This window comes from Platalea leucorodia (assembly GCF_965183815.1).
Source record: "Platalea leucorodia genome assembly, chromosome: 9".
Taxonomy (NCBI): Eukaryota; Metazoa; Chordata; class Aves; order Pelecaniformes; family Threskiornithidae; genus Platalea; species Platalea leucorodia.
Genome location: NC_138831.1, coordinates 38,469,291 through 38,493,189, shown reverse-complemented (window position 1 = coordinate 38,493,189; position 23,899 = coordinate 38,469,291). Strand labels below are relative to the sequence as shown.

The 23,899-nt window shown below is 35.1% G+C and overlaps 1 protein-coding gene across 1 annotated transcript; it reads left to right on the top strand.

Moving 5' to 3' along the window:
• Positions 1-242: 242 nt before the first annotated feature.
• On the top strand, positions 243-15,305 carry CYP19A1 (cytochrome P450 family 19 subfamily A member 1; the record flags this gene model as incomplete). Its single annotated transcript, XM_082322590.1, has 9 exons — positions 243-387; positions 1,839-1,989; positions 4,593-4,747; positions 6,602-6,778; positions 7,510-7,624; positions 9,513-9,627; positions 10,269-10,431; positions 11,881-12,122; positions 15,054-15,305. 9 exons carry the CDS (start codon positions 243-245, stop codon positions 15,303-15,305), a joined length of 1,515 nt encoding a protein of 504 aa, XP_082178716.1.
• Positions 15,306-23,899: the final 8,594 nt, after the last annotated feature.

The window sequence follows — 23,899 nt, the reverse complement described above, 5'->3', positions numbered from 1 at the left end:
CAAGCAGAAAGAGTGTCTGCTGCATGCCTGTTTCGACTTGTGATGTAGCTTGTCCTGGCAAGCAGTCCCGGCAGCCACTCTCATTATAAAATAAAGCTACCTCAAGAGCTAATTTGCTCATTTACAAGACCTACAAAGGGGTTGAGAGGTACCGACTAAAGCTGAATATATCTTTGAGCTTTGAAAAACTCTGCCTCTTTCCCTTTTCTCTCTCTAAAGCAAAGCAGAATCTCTTGGAAAAGATGGTACTGGAAACTCTGAATCCAATGCACTACAACATCACCAGCCTAGTACCAGATACGATGCCAGTGGCCACAGTGCCCATACTCATTCTCATGTGCTTTCTGTTTCTAATATGGAATCATGAAGAAACTTCTTCAATACCAGGTAAATTAACTTAACTTAATATAATACCATTCTACAGACTCTATATGTTCATGTTTTCATGTGCCTTATAAACTACTTTTTACATGCTTTAAGTTTAAAGCTAAATTGTCTTTACTAGAAACAAACTATTATCTAGGAAATCAGATTTTAGTAGATTATCAATTTTTCGCTCCATGTTTGGCACTGAAGATTGTCCAGAACAGAACAACATCAAATGGTTTCCCTTTCAGAGGGCCTCTTCCGTAATGTTTTGGGCGTTTATGGTAGACATTACTGACTCAGTCTATTTTTCATTAGATGCTATGCAATGACCTACAGCATGAATGAGAACAGTGTGCACATCTCGCAAAGGTGTTTGACATGAATAATCCTAAACCAATACAGTGGCACCTGAATAAAAGTCTAAGAAAAGATCTTTGCCAAACATCCTTCAATATGCTAAAATTCTTCAATAGTTAGGGAACAAGGGAAAGTATTCACAGAAGGTTATGCATTCTATTTAAATGCTTGAATGGATCAACAAGAAGATAGAACTAAATTAATATGCTTTAAGTTTGCAGGTATTTAAATAATCTGGGTTCTTGCAATTCCTATTAGTAAATGCTGGAGCTGTAAGCAACTATTACGTTTTTAAACAGTACACAAAAGTTTTGTAAGTACTTAATTTGTTTTGTTTTATGGAGTTAGATTTATGTTTTACAGACAAAAGGGGCAAATTAAGCTTTCCCTGGATAATGAAACTTTGTTTTAAAAGTAATTAAAGGCAAATTCTCTCCTGCTGTCTCCACTTTCTCTTTTTTGTTGTAAGAGGGAAATTTGGTGCTGAGTTACAGTGGAAGGATTTAGTTGAGAACTCTGCTGACTAAATGCTTATTAATGCATTCTTAGCTCCTACTTAAGCACGTTTTCATAAGTTCACAGCAGTAAAAGTACTTTTTCCTTTAAATATCTGTTTTCTCCCTCTAGTATTACTGACTTTAAGAGAAATGTAATTAATTACATTTAATTACATCAAAAGGATATTGACTTTTGTAGGTGTTACTATAACACTGCAACACAAAAATCACTCAAAGGATTTGTTAAAATCACAAATTAATAAACAATATGTATTTTTTCTAGATCATTTCTTCTTTCTGATATCTAGCCATTGTCCCTCCAAATGTAAGCAATCTCAAAGCAGCAATTTGAAGTTGCATAGAAAAGTAATGAATGTCATTAGTTGTATGTACATTGAAAGGACTATAGGCTTCCATAGATGTTAAGTGAGGCTTCAACAACGAAGATGCAAGTTTCTCTAAGAGAGAACTTCAGAATGGGATTGTGTATGTGAACGGCCCAATCCAGACCTTGACTATCATGTTAAAAAGCTCATTTCAAAAGGGTGATGCTCAGAGGTATATTCTTGTCAGCGAGCACTGCTGAGACCAAACTTTTCTTACCCTCTTTCTTAGGGCCAGGATACTGCATGGGAATCGGTCCCCTCATTTCACATGGGAGATTTCTCTGGATGGGAGTAGGTAATGCCTGCAACTACTACAATAAGACATATGGAGAATTTGTGAGAGTTTGGATCAGCGGTGAAGAAACATTTATAATTAGCAAGTAAATCCTTATTTTCTATCCTTAATAATATGAAGAGCTTTTTCATATTTTTACAACCTCTTTGCCACTTTTTTTTTTCTAAAGTAGAATTGAAGTTATTTTCAAAAATTATCCTAACATAAACCTTTTACTTCCTGCCGTTCACAGACCTTTTTCTAAGCTTTTGTTTCTTTAAAGTCACTACTATTGAAGTCTATGTGAATTCTCTCCTTTTCTTCATGGAAAGGAAGATTAAGCACTGTGGCTCAATCCTAAAAAATGTTTACTGTCTCTTTTACTATTCCATTTAATGTTAGCGTTACATACTATACAGGAGCCTAGACTGACTGCAATGCAGGATTAAGTAAAATTTTAGTTTACTGTGTTCTTAAGTTTCTCCTTAAAATGGGAGTAATGCTTGAAGATTATGGCTCCAATTCAGCAAGTTAATTAAGCAAATGCAGCATTATAGGATTATGAGTAATTCCACTCCAATTAGTGGGCTTAGTCATAGATTTCAGTTGCACACAGTATTAAAGATAATGCTAAACCACAGCATCATTTTATTAGCTCCAGTGGATGGTTGCTTTCTTCTTACATTGGATCTTCTGGATGCTTAGGAGTTATGCCGGGGGGGGGGGGGGGGGGGGGGGGAGTAAAATATTTACCATGTGTAATCGATTAAAGAATTGCAGGCTTTTTATTAGCAATGTCAATCAATCCATACTCAGCTTTCATTATATAAAAGCTTTTGAAAGTCAATGTAGTACAGAGGACTACCACAGGATTTGCCATGTGAAGCAAGTCAGCTTCATCTCTGGATGTTTTTACCTCTGTAAAAAGATGTAATCATGACAGGAAAACTATTTACATTCCTATCCTACATAGGTGGTGTAAATATCAGCTAATGTGCTATAATGTTTTGAACTCTTATTGCTGTCTTCCACTTTTTGTACTACCAATTCATCAGAAACAAATCAGGAGTGCTGATAAACAATGCCACAGCTGCATCAGACTTTATAGTCAATACATCACTTTTCTTCACACATATTTTTTGTTTAAAAGCATTGACAGTACATAGAGCACTAGTATTTAACTTTTTTTAAAAAACCAATAGTGTAGAAAAAAGTTTTCCGTGGATCATAAATTCACTGCAAAACTAAACAACCTGAATTCTGTAAAAGGATACTACTTCCACCAACATCACCTGAATTTTTACCATCGAATCTAATCATACTGAGATGCTAATACACAGAGAGAAGGACTTGCAGTCTTGGTTACAACAGATGTTGTTTTTTGGAGGACTTAATTAAATAGTTCCATAAGGAAAATCTGTTTATACAAGGTCATATGTCAAAATCCTTCCTTAAAACATTATTGTATGTCTCCTGTGTAGATGTGTGGAATGGAAGGAAGCAAAATGAGCCTACTGCACCTTTCCATTCCTGGGGACAACTGTCATAATTCAACACCATCTTTTAATGTTCATGAAAATACAGATGATGTTCCTTGACACGCAAAAAAAAACTTTAAGGAAATTAGAAGAGAGAGCAGATGTGGGGAAGGGTAGGAAAGAGAGAATATGCTGAATTCCTTGGAAGGCTGGACCTGCAGACACACACCTCCCTGTTTTTACTCCAGTCCTTAATCCATGTTTGTCTATTTGTACCATATAGCATCTCACTCTTAACTTTACCTCTGGTCACACAAAATTATGGTGAAAACCCGGCACTACTGAGGTCAATAGCAAAAGTCCCATTTACTTTGCCTGACTGAAAAAATAAACTAACCCATGTAAGACGTCTGGGATTTGGTCCATAGAGTATGCTACATGGTAAAGAAAGTAGTCTGTTGTTTCACTTCTGTTCTGATTTTCATTCTTTTTGTTGGTTGTCATTTGACCAGGTTTTTATCACATCAACATTTCTAAAATGCTAGCTCCCTCTAAAGGAAATCACATCTTAAAGCAATAATGCTGATCACAACCTGTTTGCCAGCATGTGTAAATAAACCTTGTCAACTGTAAAAAGAATCATACATATCACGGATTTCCCTAACATTTCTATTTAGGAATATTTATCCCACACATATCATCGTATTATGATGCTGCATATTTAAATGATGCATGTATATTTATGCTTTCTGTATGTGTCTGGGAATGACCAAATACCTCCAGTATAGCTGTAATTTAATATGCGTCATGAAGAAATTATCAACTGTCAAATATTTTACACGTCTGAAATATCTATATTTTACACGATAGAAATATCTAACACTGATCATTCCCGGAGGGTATCTTATATATCTACATGTTTCTATGTATACACACCACTCAGATTAAAATCTTTTGATAACCATTTGCATTTTAACTGAAAAATAGTTTTAAATCTGAACAGAACACATCATTGCTCTAATATACATTCTGAAGGCATTTATCATCAAGTTTTTTAATTATGTAAAAGGAACAACATTTAATGTCAAGCATTGTACTTCCTGCTAAATTGAGAATGCAAGGCAGCAAGCACACTTCAGAGCAACTATGAAATGTCAGAATAAAAATTCTATATACAATCTCTGAAACAGCATTTTGGTTTCGGACTTTTTTCTCCCCGTTTCTTTCCCAGATCCTCAAGTGTGTTCCATGTAATGAAACATTGGCATTATGTTTCTCGATTTGGGAGCAAGCTTGGATTACAGCGCATTGGCATGTATGAAAATGGGATCATATTTAATAACAACCCAGCACATTGGAAAGAAATTCGACCCTTTTTCACCAAAGGTAAATCAGTGTGCATTAATACACTGCATCACCGTAGCACACAGTCTTTTCTGAAATGCTGTTTGTTCTTTGCATACTCAAATTACAGAAATCGGTTCTCTTTATATATCACATAGAAATATTTTATTGCACATGTTCTTTCACACTTTTCCTGCGCAATATGCTATTTGAAATGGTCCTGAAGTAATTTTGCAGATTCTTAATCTCATCCAATTAAAACAAAATTAAATGATGCCCACAAGCCATGTTTTTAATTTTTTTTTACATTTCAAGTCCAGCATTTACATTACCTCAGCTGGCACTTCCATAAATGTAATTGGCTGTTCTTATCCCAGCCTCCACCAAGTTCAAAGACTTTTCTTGTTCTAATGGCAAAAAAAAAAGTGCTTTAGTTTCAAAATTAATTCAGATGATCTGCACAGCAGAACTATTTATTAATCCCTTTAGTATGCTAGGAATCGATGTAGCAACAGAAAAAAAAGATTGAAGCAATTAACATCACTAGGTTGAAATCAAATAGGAAATTACATAAATAAACTCTAATGTTACTATTTTATGAGTCTGCAATTTTTTGATTCACCTTCTTTCCATAAATTGAAAATTTTCAGTATTTGCATATTGTTAGAATTAGCTACTTCCAATGATATTACAGCCTTCCTAACAAAACTGCCACAGTTGTTCTGCAGGCTCCACGGTTCAGAAAATATTCCCACCAGCTGAGACTGCAGTAGTTTATGACAGCAATTCCAGAACCTGAAAATGAAAGTAAAGCAGCATCTAAAAGAAATTAATTATCTGTTGGTTTAAATTTTCTATATTATTTTGTTGATATAGCTGTAGTCCTATATGACAATTGGGCCCTTCCTACATGATTTTGCTATTGTAAAATATCAGCAACTTTGTACTGGTTGAAGATGGCAGGGGGGGAAAAAAAAAAAAAAAGTATTTTTCTACTTATTCCCAGAGCTACCAGTTCTTTCTGTTTACAAAACAGACCTCATCTTTTCTCAGCTACAAATATACAATGGTTCTCAACATATATTTGATAAAATAATGTCCTTGAGGCAATTACAGCAATTCTTTTATGGAAAAGTAAATGAAATAGAGTACTTAAGGAAAGATTTCCAAAGTCATTCAAAAAGTATCTGAATCCATTCCAGCTGGAGCCTGTCAAAATCCCACTGAATTACATAGCAACAGAACTGACCCCGGCTTTTAGTTGCTTTTGAATTCTTAAAATGCAATAAATCCATCACGACACTATCTCCACTATTCATAGGTGGACAGACTAAGGCAGGCTAACACACAGCATACTGCCAGGCTAGGCTTCAGTATGTCCACTGCAACGTTACAGGTTGCCAGTAGCTTACTGCAAAGCTACCATGCTGTTTAAGAGCACCCAGGAGTTATGTTTTCAGAAATGCCTGTCATCCTTCCCATGAATCCCCAAGCTATTTTCCCTGCTCAGTGTCATTGTAAGCAATAAGCCAGGACATCCACAGTGCCTGTAATGCAGATGAGGACATGGATACCCGCCCACACAGAGAGGCAGCATAAATTATGCCAAATATCTTTCCTTAACATGGTATGAATTTAGCGTAAAATGTGTGTCTGAGATACAAAGTGGCTGGATGCAAGGAAAGTTTGGGCCTTGAGTTCATTGCCATTTTAACTCAAAAGGCTTACATTTTTCTTTCAAAAGATGATAAATCAGCAAGTTTCAGAATTATTTTATACCAGTGACTCACATGATAATGTTTTACATTTTATTGACACCATTATCACCAGTTGATAAGTTATAAATAAGGTATGAGAGTTAACCAAACTTTTCATCATTTTGCCCATGTATTTCAGCTCTCTCTGGTCCTGGTCTTGTGCGTATGATAGCAATTTGTGTTGAATCAACAGTTGATCACCTGGACAAACTAGAGGAAGTAACCACTGAAGTAGGAAACATCAACGTGTTGAATCTTATGAGACGGATCATGCTTGACACATCTAACAAGCTTTTTCTTGGGATACCTTTGGATGGTACTAACAGCTTCGTTTTTATATCATATGATGGATCTAAAGTGCATGTCCAAGGAAAAATCATTGACATCACTCAGAAGTTTTGTTTCAGAAAACAGAGCAAGAACAGACTGTTATATCACCATATAATTAATTGAAATTTATTTATGAGTGATTTTAGTTATAAAAGAGAATTATGTATGACCAAAAATATGCATTTAGCTTGTCACACTCACCTTAATAAATAGTACCATTTAAAGAGATTTTTATGCACTGAGTTGGTACAATTCCAATATTATATGCATGTAAGAATCGGAAATCTTTCCGCCAAACTAAATGATTGCCCTCAAAAGTTCACCTGGCAATTTATGTCGTCTGTGATTTCTTCACCCTTAAAAACATATGACAGAAATAACATTATCGTGATGTATAAATTATCCCATTTCAATATGCTGCAAGAGTTCTGCTTCTGCTCTCCTGTGGGAGACTATTTGGTTCGGGTTGACACACCACTATCTCCTGTTAGCTAGCTACCATGAGTTTTTACAAAGATCTCTACCTTTCCTACAGTGTGCTACGAATGTTTCCTGATGCTGTCTACCACATATTAAACCCAATTGTTCATCAAATTCCTCCGAACTACTTGTTAGAGTAGGGAACAGGGCCTTACTATGAATTTTTCTGAAGTATTTGTGTTATTTGACTACTGAGGTTTATATTTTACACTGCTTTTTGTTAATGTCTATTTTCAGAAAGTGCCATTGTACTTAAGATTCAGAACTACTTTGATGCTTGGCAAGCACTTTTATTAAAGCCCGACATCTTTTTTAAGATTTCTTGGCTGTGCAAGAGATACGAAGAGGCAGCGTAAGTACCAACAGTTTTACAAATCACGTGCATAAGATTCTTTCTTTCTTTCTAAGAAAGACATCTTCCCTGACATTTTCCTCTGCCTTTTAGAAAATAAATTGTGAAACTTGCAAAGGTGGCTGGCCAAAGTCCCCTATCTGTAGACCCAAGATAGCAACAGAACAAGAGTTGCCACTGGTGCTATAAGTGGCTGATCTCAGGGGACGATTTAAAGCCCTTGTCTATTCAGTCCTAGTTTATTCACCAAAATGTTAGTTAATGCCAGCTCAAATGTGAAACTAAATTGAAATCACTGGTTCACTTCAAACAGACAAGGAAAAGCCATCATATGGGTGAAGTGACAGTTGCTATCTAGTCAGAGACAGTCAAATAGTAGGCTACAGTTCATCAAAACAAGAAAACGGCTCTACATTCATGGCACTGTCCCAGAAGAGTTGACCCCTGAGAATAATTCTATTTATTGGTGCCCACAATGTGCATTTTTGAGTCAACAACTCATTTTTGAGTTAAAACTCAGTGCTCGGCATGATAATCCATTTCAAGGTTTTTTTCTCCTAAATAAGGAACAAATATGTTTTGCCATCTTCCTCTTTGCAAAAATACAAAATGCCTCTTCTATTTTTATGATCTCATTTGCTGTCTTCTGCCAAAAGAGGACTGGCTGTAAAAAGAACTAGCAATCAGTTTGTTCATTTTGGATTTGGATTCCATCTAAGTGAGAAAAACTACTACTTATGAAGCATGTGTAATAAATTGTTTTGATAGTGCTATATAACATGAAGGCTTTAAGGGAAAGATGGAGGTTCATCTGAAGTAATTGACAACTCTCTTATGAGCTAGACACAAGATCTACCTTCTCTAGCATTTGCTTGCCTGTTTTATTATGGCACTGATTAGTGCTTTATTCTGTGATTCTAATAATAGCTAACTGTGGTGGCCCAGTTATTACTAGAAAGCCCCCATGGGCCAATATTGACATTTCAAAAGCAATCCCATTAAAATGGACATATTCATAAATTTCTACTGCAAAGAAATGATAAAGATTGCTGGACTTAAAGCAATGCAAAGAAGCACCACAGGATACGATGACTTCCGATATTCTTCTGATAAAGTTGGCAAAAAGGGCCATTTGCTATTTCTAATACATTAAAAAAATGTTATAAATAATGAGAACTTTACCAAGTTAAAATTTTAAAGTTTTAAATGCATCCCAACAATAAGAAACACAAATGGAAAGCCTGAGGATTTCAGTCAAAAACTTTTCAAAAATCCTTTTAAAAAGAATTGCCTTCAAATCTATAGCTAATTGAAAATCCCAAATAAAATTAAAAAAACTGTTGGGTTTTTTCTACCACTGAAATACAAACTGTTGACAGGTATTGCTGACTATTTAAATATGAAAAATTTAGGTCAACTCTACCATCAAGATAGTACAATATTTCTAACATTTATCTACATCATTATGCAGATAAATGTTAGAAAATTATCCCTCATGTTCTCCAAGTTCATTTTATTACCAATAAAATACAGTATAAAATAGAAGGAAATAAACAAATTCTTTGGAAATGTTAATAAATCTTTAAAAACTCTATTCATTAATAGCATATACAGGCATTTTTTTCATCCTTTTCAGTCTATCCCATAAAAAGAGAATAAGATTTCAGTCCAAACTAACAAGCTATTACTTAGTAAGAAATAATAAGAAAGTATACGTTGCCTTAGTGTTACTGCTTCTGTGCAGAACCACATAACCACTCTGAGGAAGACAATTTCTGCCATTCTTAGATGTTTTTATTGGTACAATCTCTATGTTTCTAATCATATCCTATTGTATACTAAAAGTCCGCATATATTAATCGATATGTTGGATTTTATCTGTTTTCAGCAAGGATCTGAAAGGAGCAATGGAAATCCTAATAGAACAGAAGCGACAAATGCTTTCCACTGTTGAAAAGCTGGATGAACACATGGATTTTGCGTCCCAGTTGATTTTTGCACAGGTATTGGCAATGTACTCAAAATATGGCTAACTGATTTTTTTTTTTTTTTCCCTGATGGTCTCCTGTCACTAACAACACAGGCTTCGCAACTTAAACTTCATGCATCTGTCTGAAAGTCACGTCATCATAAAGGGATACAAATTACTGGGCGCTGGGGAGTCCCTAACAGCAATTCAAACATTGAATAGTTGCATTTTTGGGAACAGGCGCCTGTCTGATTTTTTTTCATAGCTTAAACAGCTTCCTTAAAACTCTTGCATCTAGTCTTCCCCCAACCCCTGTAATTTTATCTTGATGTATTGCCTTGTTTGCAAAGGTTTCAAATGCTATGTAGATCCTATCTTGTATATTCTCTGACAGCTCACAAATTCTGTGAGGAAAGGCAATAAATCAATAAGAATCTGAGCTAAGAACACACTCTTGCTTTTCTGTGAGACAATACACCCCCATCAAAATGTGAGTTTTCTGTTTTTCTCTGAAAGACAAAAAATAAATGCTATTTAGCATATGAGATAGAAAGACTATAAAGATTTTTACTTTTGTTCAAAGCAGATATTCTAGGTCCTTCCCGTTCTACTGCCTTTGTTAGCATCAGAGTTCAGCAATCAACATTTTCCCCAAAATTTCCAATTTTTTTTCAGAACAGAGGGGATCTGACTGCCGAGAATGTGAACCAGTGTGTGCTGGAGATGATGATTGCTGCTCCTGATACTCTGTCTGTGACTCTCTTCTTTATGCTAATACTGATTGCAGAGCACCCCACAGTGGAAGAGATGATGATGAGAGAAATTGAAACTGTTATGGGTAAGCAGGAGCTGCAAAGTCAGTGATGTGGGAATATAATTTTGCTTCAGCAGTGATCTAATTTTGATTATTCACAGGCTGAAAATTCTAAGTATTTTCTTCTAACAGAAGCATTTGCTGTAAAATATATGAACTACCATTATATGTAAAAGATTTTATTCAAGATCAAATGAAAGAAGATGAGCAATTTGTATGATAAATTCAAATAGGAATCATAAGAATTGACAGTCTCTTAGAAAGAATGCACTGTATTCACTACTCAGCAACAGCAATGCAAATCGGCACTCACCTCATAAATCCCATTGAAATTATTTTCCATTTGCTTGAAATAGCAAAAGGGGACACTCATGTCAAGTACTTTTAATCACCAATATTTCTCTGTATATATATATATATATAGAACCTGCCTAAGTTTCACTATGACCACAGAAGGGAAAGATTAGAGAAAATTAAAATTATATTCTGCTGTCAACCATTTTGATATCAAACTGGTTGCCTCTTTAAGGACTACTTACTAACTATTCAAAACACAATCAAGATATTCCAAATTTGTATTCTTCCCTTTCATTCAAAGCCTGACATTTACTTTTGTTTGAATTCAACATTTACTTCTGGTCAGTTAAACACTGGAAAGTGTATAACAAATCCTTTACTCTTTTTCTAAGGTACCTTTAATAAACCTTATTTTATTGTTCGCATGAGAGTTGAGTACTCACTTATTCATCTTCCCTATTCCTTTCTGGTAGCCTAAGGCAGTAGAATGTTGTTGCCTTTTCCTTAAGTAAATGGCCAACTGGGGTAGCAAAGCTGCCTTTTATCTTGCAAACCTACCACTGCACTGGTCAGCTTGTAGTTCTTGAACTGCTTGTGGCTTGAAAGTTAGAGTAAGGCTCCCACTGGCAGTACGTCATGGCGTTGATACCGTTGCTGATGGAATCAAGCTGGGAGGAAGTTACTCATGGTAACTGAAATAGTCAGCCCACAGTAGCACCTAGCTGTACATTCAGCCAAACTCAACCACCCAGCCAAACTCGATCACATGGTGAAAATTTAAGGTCCCTACAAAGTTATCTCCCACCTGCAGACTATTCCCAGATTCCATTTGCTGTCAGCTCTCACAAGATTTCTTTGTTGTGTCTTGTTGCTCTGTCATACAAAAGTCAGAGAAGGACTTTCAGAGTTTAGTCACTGACAAGAACGCAGAACAAAGACTCATAATGTATTAAGAAGATAAGGTGAGCAAATCGTAGATTAACAAACAAGGGTTTATGCTGATGAACAATATACCAGATTTCCCAAATATGTAAGGCTACATAAAACTACTTAGAAGCTGTTGGATCCTTCCTACCATTTCAGGAACTGAGAATCTTCCAAAAATGTTTTGGTATTTGTATGATGAAGCTACTAAATTCATAACCAATTTCTTCACCATCTGTTTTATTCCTCAAGGTGACAGAGACATACAAAGTGATGACATGTCAAGCTTAAAAATCGTGGAGAATTTTATTTATGAGAGCATGAGATACCAGCCAGTTGTGGACTTGATCATGCGAAAAGCTTTACAAGATGATGTAATTGATGGCTATCCTGTGAAAAAGGGGACAAACATTATTCTCAATATCGGACGTATGCATAAGCTTGAGTACTTCCCAAAGCCAAATGAGTTTTCTCTTGAAAATTTTGAGAAAAATGTAAGTTTTCTATCTTATTTCTTACAGGAAATTGGGTATTATTTATTGACAATATATCTTCCTCTTATTTTGATCAAGAACTTCGTGACCACAAGACTGTTTTCCCTTCGTCTAAGTGCCTAGTTAGCTATATGTCCTGCTTATTATTATTATTATTGTTATTAAAGCTGGGCAGATATTTTCCTATCAAAGTGTCTTTTAATTAAAAAATGATTATGATATTGAAAGCAAAGTTTTCCTAGACATCTTAATTTTGATTAAAAATTTCCGATGAAATTTGTCAAAAACACACATAGTTCCCATTATATCTCCTGACATTGGACAAAGTAAAGAGGCTGTAGGGAGTTAGAGCCATGCAAGCAGTACAACACAGAGCTGAGGCCACGTGAGGATTCTCTGGAGAGATGAAGCAGCATAGTAACTCCTGAGAGACCGAGAATCGAGCACCCATTTTATTCCTTTTTTTTTTTTTTTATTCCTAAATAAACGTCTTTTATAGACCAAAATCCTAAATTTTAACCAACTCAGTACTGCAAATGTGAAGTAATTCAGTACCAGTTCAGCACAGCATTTCAGTTTAAGTTATATTTGAACTCCCAAAAGAACTAGAATTTTCTTCAGTCCACATTACTGAGACCCGTATCAAAAGCAATATGTGAACTTTTTTTCCTACTGATAATCCCCTACTATTGTAAAACATCCTTCAGATTATTTACCTTCATTTAGACCTCTGGTCTTCTGATTACTGATTAAACAAATCATTTTGCAAAACTGTATTTGTTCAGAGAGATTAAAACTCTATTTTAAAGAAAATAGACTAATTCTATGGCATGTTTGGATTTGACTGTTAACCAGTGCAAATGGAAGCAGAAGATACTGTGACAGAGAGCACAAAATATGAAATATTAAGGTTTGGTTAGCACTCCTGTGAGGGAATTAGAAAGATCTCTGGAATAAACAGCCATGCAAGAGTGGAGGGCATAATCAACTTAGTTCTATGAAGGGAATCTCAACTGCAGAATGTCAGCCTTACTATCAGAGATACACACATTTTCCTGGTATGCAAGCTTTCTCTTATATTTTCTAGTGGCTTGTCAAATATTAAGGTTGAATGGGGTTGAAGCTAAAGGGTTAATGTTTTCTACAGCTGTCATAGTTCTCATTTTGTCTAACTAAAAAAGTTAGGAAATAATGTTATTACCTGGCAAAATTTTTTTCTTTTGAGATGTTAGCAGCTGCACACATAAGCGTCCACAGACAGTCCTTTTAGTTTTAAAGAAATAAATAGATGACCCACTTTGATACACCAAAAATGGGCTTACTAGTAAAAAAACCTGAAGATTTTCTTTATTTAAGAAAATAAAGAAACAAAAGATATGAATGTTCAAGCCAGAAATGCACCTCTAAGTTTTACATTTTTCCTATCAAAAGTCTAGGAGTACCGTGTATGCCACACACACAAATGAGCACTAGACAACCTGGTTAACATTTCTAAACAGCTGGTTGATTACCCATAGCAAACTCTGCACGCAGTATTAAAAACAACAGCTCAAGACAAAAGTCATTGTAGAAAATTCAAGAGAGAAAGTGATTAAATTTATTGAAATAACTATTCACTGTGAGTAGTTTCCATTTTGCCACCCATTATTTTCATTCTAAGTATTTCTATCAAAATGGATTTCTTGCTTATTTTATAAGTACGCTTTGCTACTAAAAATACTTCCCCTTGATCAAATATTTCACCATGCATTTTCTATCTGACTTGATGCATTCTATTTGCCACATAATTATTCTAGCAGGCACAATTTTCACACAGTTCTCTAAGTGAATAGCAATCCACACCATTACTTACGATGGCATAAATGGCATTGTTAGAATCTAAACATTTTTCCATTTTCCCAGGCTGTGCGTTTGCCATTGTGCTGCACTGCCAGCTGCTGTACTTGCTCTGTATTATAAACACTTGTATTTACCTATCATTTTTCAAAAAGTACAGCTCAGTTTCTTTGAAAAACTTTTAAACGGAAAACATTTTTCTCAGTCTGAAAACGACAAAAAAGGACACTTTTCTCTAGATCACTGAATACAAAGCAACTTTTACAATTCTATTCTTGGGTTAACTAGGAAGTCAGAACACAGCTAATATCTTACTTTTTTAAAGGAAAGCTAATTTCTTTATAGCCAGACTTGCTTTGTCTTACTCATAAACAAGTAACTCGTACCTCATTAGCAGCACTATTCAAGCAGTTGGGACTGTTTTGGTTAACTGATCTATTCAATGGCAACAAAAGTAGCAGAAGCTGGCTGCGCGTTCTTCAACAGTTCTGGGAATCCTGCATTTCACATTTTTGTTGATAGGACAGGAGAAAATCGTTTTATAAATGTTGTCTCTCTATTAGATACCAAATAAATTTTTTGACATTACATTTTATGACAAATTAATTCTCAGGAACACTAGCTTCTTAATGACAATTGTAGTAGGTGCATGGCTTTATGATTATCTTTAGACAAGGCATCAGCCTGTATCTCAGACATTTATGAGCTTTATAATGAACATTTTTTGAAAAAGTTTTTAATGAACTTTAATGTATGTTAAAGAGTGAAAGCTTCACTCCATTTCACAGTCTGTGGTAAAATCCCTGTAGTTCACAGGATGAACAGACTGAAATACATGGGCAGAATTCAACTCCTTAACTTTACATTCCCTGCTCTCTTAGCATTTAAAATGGCATACCTCTGTAGGTGTCTCCGTATTTCGGCCTGACTTGGGTGGGAGGGCTGTTCAGTGCAAAGGAAAGAAGTAATTGCTCCTAAGAGATTGTTTCCACAAGTTTTTCAGAATATATTTACTACCAATTTCCATCATAGTTTTGGCTACTTTTATGAAGAAAAGTTTGTCTTAAAGTTTATTCCTCATGTTATTCTGTGCAGGTTCCTTCACGCTATTTCCAACCTTTTGGATTCGGCCCTCGGGGATGCGTAGGAAAGTTTATTGCCATGGTAATGATGAAAGCAATTCTGGTGACTCTTCTGAGACGGTGCAGAGTACAGACGATGAAAGGAAGGGGCCTTAACAACATCCAGAAAAACAATGACTTATCCATGCACCCAACAGAAGGGCAGCCTCTGCTGGAGATGATTTTCACACCAAGAAGAAACACAAACAAGAATCAGGGTGACTAAAATGGAGCAGCATCAGCATTAAAGTTACAGGGCTTTCTCAGCCACAGCCACTAAGAAATACCCATCATTCCTAGGTAAAGATATAGAGTACAACACTTTGTTGCCCCTAAATCACTATGGCTTCAGATAACAACTTGTTCCTTGTTCTGCCTGCACAGCAGAACCAGGTTCTGGCCACAACTTCAATGTAATAGAGCAAGACTAAAATTAAAAAATGGTCCTTTTGCTAGGTGATGCCACACTATATGCAGGATTCCTGGCTACTTTTTAAAACCATCAAGTTCAAAGTTATGCTTCTTTTTCAAACAGTGCAAGTTCAAGAACATGCCTGATGTGTGCTTAATCCCAGGACTACATGGGTCCCCCTCCCTCTCTAGTTGGACCTAGCTGTATTTAAGTACTGCAAAAGCTCTAATTATCTGTTTTTGAAAACATTTGAATGAACAATATTTAAAGTTGATTTTAAGACTATGAAACAATTTTAAATATTTAGGACATATAACAGTTATAAAAAATATTTGTACAAGAAGTCATTCAAACATTTCTCTTTACCATGTTTTGCTGTCACATTAAACAGATACCAAAGACTTGGTGTCAGATGGATTTTACCGATGGTAGTAATTTTCAGAGCACTAGGTAATATGACAGTTGAGATAACTGTTCCATGTTTTTAAAACCCAGCATCCTGCTACAGAGTATGCTACAAAGGATTTGTGAACATCTTCGTAATGACCAGCTGAGAATCAGGTCATGAATGTGAAACATTACCACTAGTATTACACAGCTGGGGGGGTGGCATGCAACACTCAGCTCCACCTCATCTGGTTAACTGTAGAAATTTCCCCATCTCACCTCTTTGGTGAAGAAGTTCAAATTCTCTCTAAGCTGCCTAAGCTGTACCAAATCCTGTTTCAGTCTGGTTTTAATTGCTCAATTCTACTTCAGAGAGTAAGATTTGGAGTTGTTGCCCATCTACCCACACCACAGCAGGGGAGAAAGTCCCTCCCTAATTATCCAGATAGCTCTAGCTGCTTCTCCTGGAAGAGCACTGGGCTGGATCCTGCTCTCAAGCACCTTGCTTCATGCCCACTGATTTAAAGACAGTCAGTAGCATAAGAAGATAAATGCTGGCTCAAGAGGTAGGCTTTTTTTTTTTTTTTCTCTTAAGGTAAAATGGGCTTTACTCATCTACTCAAGGTAAAATGCAAGTTTCATTGGGTAAATGCTTAGAGTTTTGTAGTGGCAAAGGAGTAAAGTTCTGAAGTAACAAGCAGATTTCTAGAAAGCATTTTTTAAAGGGTTTTTACATACACAGATTTTTATCTTAATTATAAATTAGGCTTAGTTTTATACTTAGTCCTTAATAGGAAAGCTACATAACTACCCAACATTTCGTGTTGAAAATGGACCTATCTTGAAATCTGTAGAATCTTGACATTCATCAATATCTCTACTAGCCTAATGAAGAGTTGTTAGTTTGGTCAAGAAGAAAAAGACCTTCCTGGCTTGATGACAACATTCCTTGACAGAGACTTTCCATTTTCAGTAAGCTTGAGTTTTCATACTGTGTAACCCAAAGAAAGGGGTTTTCGAGATAAAGTGCCATGATAAAGCCAAACAACCAATGTACAATAGGCTTTATATTAACCTTTTCTTTCCATGTCACTTAAACTACAAAAAGAGAAAAAGAAAATTTATTCATGTCCTTAGAAAATCTAATTAAAATTAATTAGATTAATTAATCTGTTCCCTCAGACCACTGCTCTCAGGTGCAGGTCCAGCAGAGGAAAATCTATCCAGTAGCATATAAAAACTGCATAAACCCAACAAATAAATATGTGTTCCAGCCAAAGGTAATGAATTAGGTCAGGCTGGGACTGGTGACAAAGAAGAGCAGCTGCACATTTAGGTAATTTCTCAAAACAGCATGTAAATTTTCTAGAGTAATTAAAAAAAAAAATTCAAATTTGAAAGCAGAATAATTCATTGCAGCTAGGTTACTTCTAAAGCTTTCTCCATAGCATTTGCATGGTACCCAAAAATGACAATAGTGAAGTGCAATCCCATACCACTGTAAATACAGACAAAATTGGGCATTTGAAGACATATAGAAATAGGATTTAACGGTTAGACTCGATAATCTTAAAGGTCTTTTCCAACCTAAATGATTCTAGGACTTCTATTTTTTAAGTCATGAAGTGACATAGTGGTATGAACCTTTGGAATATCTAATGTAATCTCTATTTCTACAGTTTCTGTAGCCTTTAAACTAGGAAATTGTTAGAGCTGTTGGGAGAAGAAAAAAAACAACCCACCACCAAACAAAAAACCTCAAAAAAACTGATTAAATCCCATTCTTAGTCATTCTGTAGCATAAAACACCAAAAAGTGTACTTCAGTGGACATGCATTTCTCATTTGTATGAGAACTTTAAAAAGAAATCCACTGAAGGGTCTTTTATCTTGGGAATAAACTACTATTTTATACACAGTATACATCTTCACTTATTTCACACACAAAAACCTTTTTATAGTGATAATTTACTCTCTGATTTTCCATCTCTCCCTGAGTAAAATTTTTAATTAATAATAATTAATAAATTACTTTTATCATTCATATTTTGAAATAATTATGTGAAATCATGTAGATATATGGAAAATGCATGCTGCTCTGATTTCTTTTATGTATTATATATTGTTGAATTTGTAGGCTGGAATTTCAGAAACATGATGACCATAATTATTCTATGGAAGAAATAAAGCAGTTTCATTTTTTACTTTCTGTAAGCAAGGCTGCAGAATTATTTCCCATTGTAGTTTAAGTATATTCTTTCTGATATGCTTTGCACGTAGTGTTTCTGGTCCTTCAAATTTCTACAGTACTTAGTTTTGTCCACATTTGGACAATAGACCTGTTAATTAATCTGAGCTCCATTCTCCATATCTTTATTATGGCTGTTATGCAGTGATCTACTTGCATGAATGTTTGCACGATAAGGTCCATTTCCCCTCCTCATATACTTATGTATGTTTGGGAACTGCAGTTGGTGGAGCAGTGTTTCAAAGCTTGCCATGTGGATATAAACAGTTTAAATCTCTTCAATGTATATGTGCCATTGTACAAAACAGAGCTCTCATTTTAAATGGTGTTTTATTACCAGGTACTGTAAAAATTTAAGTGACTTTTAAAACCACATCAAGTCTACTATGATCAAGTGACTATTCCAGTAACATTCAATACATCAACACAGACCAAACTTGAAGACTATGTTTTATACATCACTCTGATTATGGGCTTCTCACAGCACATAAACATGGATGTTGTTAAAATATAAAATAATCATCAAATAAAAGTTGTATGCACAAAACCAAGTTTTAAATAATGTTTCATCATGTTTTCCCAATCAAAGAATCACAAAAAAGTATTTAAATGTATGAGTGTGTATGCATGCATGAACTGATTATTAAAGTATTAGATACAAGGATGAAATTTGGGATGTTCTGAACTCAATTTCCCACTGATTTTGGAGGATATAGTATTGCAAAGATATTTTTAATAATAGTAAGAAAACAGAAATAGATTAAGTAATTTAAGTTCATACAAGACTGCTTGCCTAGGAATGCACTTTATTGAAGCTTTAAAAGAGGGGAGAAGAGGTAGGTTTTGGTGATTCTTAAGATAATAGAGATTTTTGGATGTAACAAAAAAGCTTGGCTTGATGATACAAACAAATGGCTCAGCTATCTGTGAGAAAAGTATCTCAAGTAATAAAAAAATGAAACAAAGGAATAAACTGACTACATAGTTCAAAGTAGATTTCATCTCTTTTTCTACTCCTATCACGATGGCATGACAAATTCAGTTTGTATCTGTATAACTAATTTATTTCACTTTCAAATGAAAGCTTTCAGAGTGATTATTCTTGTATTTGGCTAAGTGACAGAAAACTGGGAGGTAGTAAATGGCACACTAAGGAAACCACAAGAACTCTTTAACATAGCTGCAAATGAACAGGTTTTTCAGACACTAACCTGATCACAAGACACTCCTAGTGAAAACAGTTATCCTAGAATTTTACAAGCTCTATTAATAATCTTTAAACATTAATAAATAATTGTCATTTTATTAGATTGTTCACTTTCTGCATTCTCCAATACAATCCAGTGTTATAGCCTCAGTTAATATCCCATTAAATTCAATTCTGAACTTTAAAAAAAAAATCCCAATTGAAAGTTTACAGCAGAAAGAAACGTATTACTGTTGAATAGAAAAAAACAGTTAATATGTTGGGCCCAGTCTGCTCTGATCTTTGGTGAAATAAATCCTTCTCTAATCTAAGATTGGAATTTGCTGCTGACATACTCATTTTAAAGCAGCAGTTACCCAGGACTTGAGAGGTTAAGACTGTTAGGGCTCAAAACAACATTACCTATCTATTATTATTGTAAGCCTTAAACTTTATGATATCCATTTATAAAAGTGCTGGTTTTGCATACTGTTATAAGTCCAATGTTTTCAAACGCAGACCTTTAATTTTACAATATAGACAAGCACTTGATTCCACAGATCTACACTACTGTAGCAATAATTCCATTCAAATGCATCAATGCATTAAAAAAAATAAAAATGCAGAATTGCCTTTTTTAGAATTATATATTGTGAACTACAGTCACTCAAAAACCTACCGCTTTCATAATGCAAGATGATGTTATGCTGTTCATATTTTTGCTATCATCTCTTTAGTTGCAGATAACTTTATTAAGGTAAAAATATAATTTAAAAGATCTATGAGTTAACATTGCACTCTGAGCAGGGTCCAGCAGATGGCACACACAGAAAATTTATATTCATGCAACAAGAACAGCTTATGTATTATTGAAGCCCCCGTTGATATAACAAAAGCTAAAAGCCAATAGACTCCTATGGTCTTACTCAGTTATTAAACACCGCTTTAGGAAGAGATGGGGTATTCTAGACTCATTGAAAGTATAGAGGTGGAGAGAAAACTAACCACCAATAGTGTGGACAGAATTTATTGGCGTTATTCCAATTAGTACTGACATTAGAACATTATTTTCAAATATCACCTTTTACTAAAAGTGTTCTCCCAGTCTGCTTGACTGGAATCTGTATGTACCAATTGGCATCAAGATTGACAGAACCCTGCTTAGTAAGTTCCAAAACTATTTCTGAGAAATTGTAAGGCTCTGCTGGTATTTTAAGTATAATTCAGCTCAACTTAATTAATTTGATGCATTGATACTAACTCACTTTCTCTTAATATGATATTTTTATATGATATTTTACCCTGTTGCTTGGTTAATTGAATTTAGTGCGTCTATGGCATTCTTCCATAGTCCACAGTAGAACAGGAATCTCTAATGAAACATTAGAGTCTTTGAAGGAAAGGTGATTTTTGTGTATCGATCCTTCAATTAGTAATGCAGGTCCCAATACTTCATGAAGCCTCACCACACTTCTACAGCAGCTACAAACTCATCAGTCCAAGAATTGAGCAGGTCTTCATAATAACTCTTTATTCTTTAAGTAATTGCTGGTCAAAATCAAGACCAGTCAACTCAGCTGCAAAAAAGGATATGTTTGGCACAATGTGCACAACTCCATTAAACTGCCTGATTAGAGCTGAAAATGCCTCCCATTGGATTTCAATCATTTAATTCCTCTTTAGTTTTAGAAGAGCTGATTAGCATCTCACTCAATGCTTTATAAACTTATCCTTACCTTGTAATGATATGTAGATGGAGTTGAATTTCATTCTCCATTTAGCAGACATTGAAAGATTCTTGGCAAGTAATTATAGATCAAAATAGCTATATTCAGAAACTGCACCTTCTACCACCTATGTGCATATTTGTATTTATATTCACCTTTTTTCATTCCAGCAAATGTTAGAAGATATTTTTCAGTGTTAAACAATAGTTCAAAAGAGACATGAGAAGAGTATAAATCAGTATTATTATAATATTAAGTATGGTGCTAACTGCATTAAGAAAATTGCCACTTACTTCCATTTCAGAAAGCACATAATTAAATTTTGCAAAAGGATTAGATCCAGCCACTGAATGAATACTAAAGCAGCTGCAAATGTATCTTTTTCTGTTTGATGTGAAGTGAAATGTTTACAAATGCAATTTCACCAGCTCAGATGTATAAACACAAATGAAACTATGTTCATTGGTCTTGTCTTCCTTCCTACATACAGAATAATGCAAAGAAGATAAAGTCATACTACAGAAATGTTATCAATCCATTATGTTACTTCACGTAAGGATGTCAAAGCATGTTATGAGTATCAATTCAGTCTTTGAAACAGAACTGACTTGCTAAACCAGAGAAAAAGGTTACAGTAAAAAAAACAATTTACTGTGTAGCTCAGGAACCAATTGCCTGAGGGCTGCTTCACTCAGATGACAACCTCCGGTCAAAAGCCCCAAGACACCGGGACCATGCCTTTGCTTAGATGCCAGGATACATGGCCAGAGTCGGCATCTACGTGGATGCATGCGTGGTGTGAGCAAATCAGATTGTGTATACAATAAATATTTCTCTAACGCTATGTAAATCATATGATCTAACAATTTAACCAAAGGTTAGTAGAGCAAGAAATATATCATAAATGACAATACTTTGCTTAGAACATACAGTAAAACTCAGGGATAGCAGAAAGTTGCAGACTAAACAAAAATGAGAAGGTAAGCCAACTGTTATTGCAAACGGGTACATGTGGCTCCAGGGAACTTACAGGTGAAGATGACACCACCATCAGGAATAACACCTCCTTGTCAGAACTGGAGACACTAATGTCTTGTTCTGACATTCCACCTAGAGAAGAATAGCCATCAACCTTGGCACATAATCAAGATGCAAGGAGAACACTTCAAGAGGGATATATGCAGCTTGCTAAAATGTACCAGCTGTGGTTTATTATTAATTGCTTATTGTCATTAACTAGGTTACCAGTAAATTACTGACCCTATACTGTGCGTTTTCCTTCATTGCTGGCAAGCATCCTGCTTAAAATAACAAATGCAAGAACCTCAAGGGTTTTTCAGTTGGTTGTGTTTTTAACGGCTACTTAAAATTATATCAAGGAATGACAACTCCCCATTTTCAGTTCCAGCTACACACTAGAGCTCTTTGCCATAATAGGAGAATGTCACCTAGCAAATACAAAAGCCTGTTGGAATTCTCTTAAATTGGAGTCATTTATCATCAATCATTTCTGAAAAGAGCCATAGGAACTCTATCACAACCCAACAAAGGATAACTTGTTTTGGAGAACTACATCTTACAGAGTTAAAAGATCTTCATACAGCACGCTAGTAAAAAACATTGGCATGATAGTGAGGCTTGTGATTCACAGGACGAGGAAGTTTATGCAGACTGCACAAAGACGACATACTCCTTAGTGAGCGTTCTCTCCTGGGAGCTCTCTGTGCTTTTTGGAAACTGTGCTCATCCTCAAAAGCCCCGTGGAAGAACTCGAGTTTAAGAAGGCCAAGGGTCTGCAATTTAGCTACTACCACTAACAACAGAATCTGAGTTCGGATAATTGTAAAAAAAATAAGATAAATAAACAAACATACCAACCCACAACCTACCATATTTTTTGAAAGAGAGGGCAACGATGCAGTATCTATGTGCAGGAATAGTCTCCAAACATTACAAACTATTGAAAGTCCAAGTTTGCCATGTTCTTTAAAGTTGTCAAGCTACAGGTTATCAATTTGTGAGCGGCTTAAAGCATAACATCGGACCTACTTAAATTTCTAACCATTTATTGAATTTTCTGTTTGAAGTCTGCTAACATGAATCTGTTTCCACATTTTTTATTTTTTTTTTTAATTAAATGATTACATTCCCAATTCTCCTCTGAAAATTCAAGGAGTTCTCTGTAGAACAGAACATAGGGACAGAGCATGAATAGAGCAATAGATTAAGCCAATCCAAAATGCTGCTTCAGTATTTGGCTTCTGAAGAGGCTGATTAATTAGCATGGTGCTTCTGTGACACCATAGTCTTTCAAACAAAATACCACAGACTGGACTTGGATTAGAGTAAAAACCTTTAATGAATATTACTGCAGTGGAGCCTTTGCAAGTCCAATGACTATTTATACATTAGTCCACAGTTTGAAGTTAAAAAATAAACTGAAGTGTGACATTTATTCACCAAGCCTTTTTAGAACCTACAATGTGTGGTTTACAGGGGTTCATTTCAGTATTCTGAGCAAGTCTAATGAAATGTCATGTAAACCCAGTGGGATTTAGAAGTTTAAGAGTTACAACTGCTCCTGAGAGCAAGAAAAAATTAATTCTAAATATATTTTAAAATTAATAGCAAAGACATCATGTTCTTCTAATTGATTAGCAATAAACAGCAGTACCTAAGTACAACATAAATCCTAGAGTAAGTCTTCCTTCAGCCTGTCATATGAGATATTTTATGCTTTACCTCATCTGCAAAGCATTGCCATTATTACTTTTCATAGTATTTTAATTCTGAAATATTAAAGCTGTACTTTGTGCCACAACCTAGTTTTGTGCACCAAGTCCAAACATTTTCTATTTTTT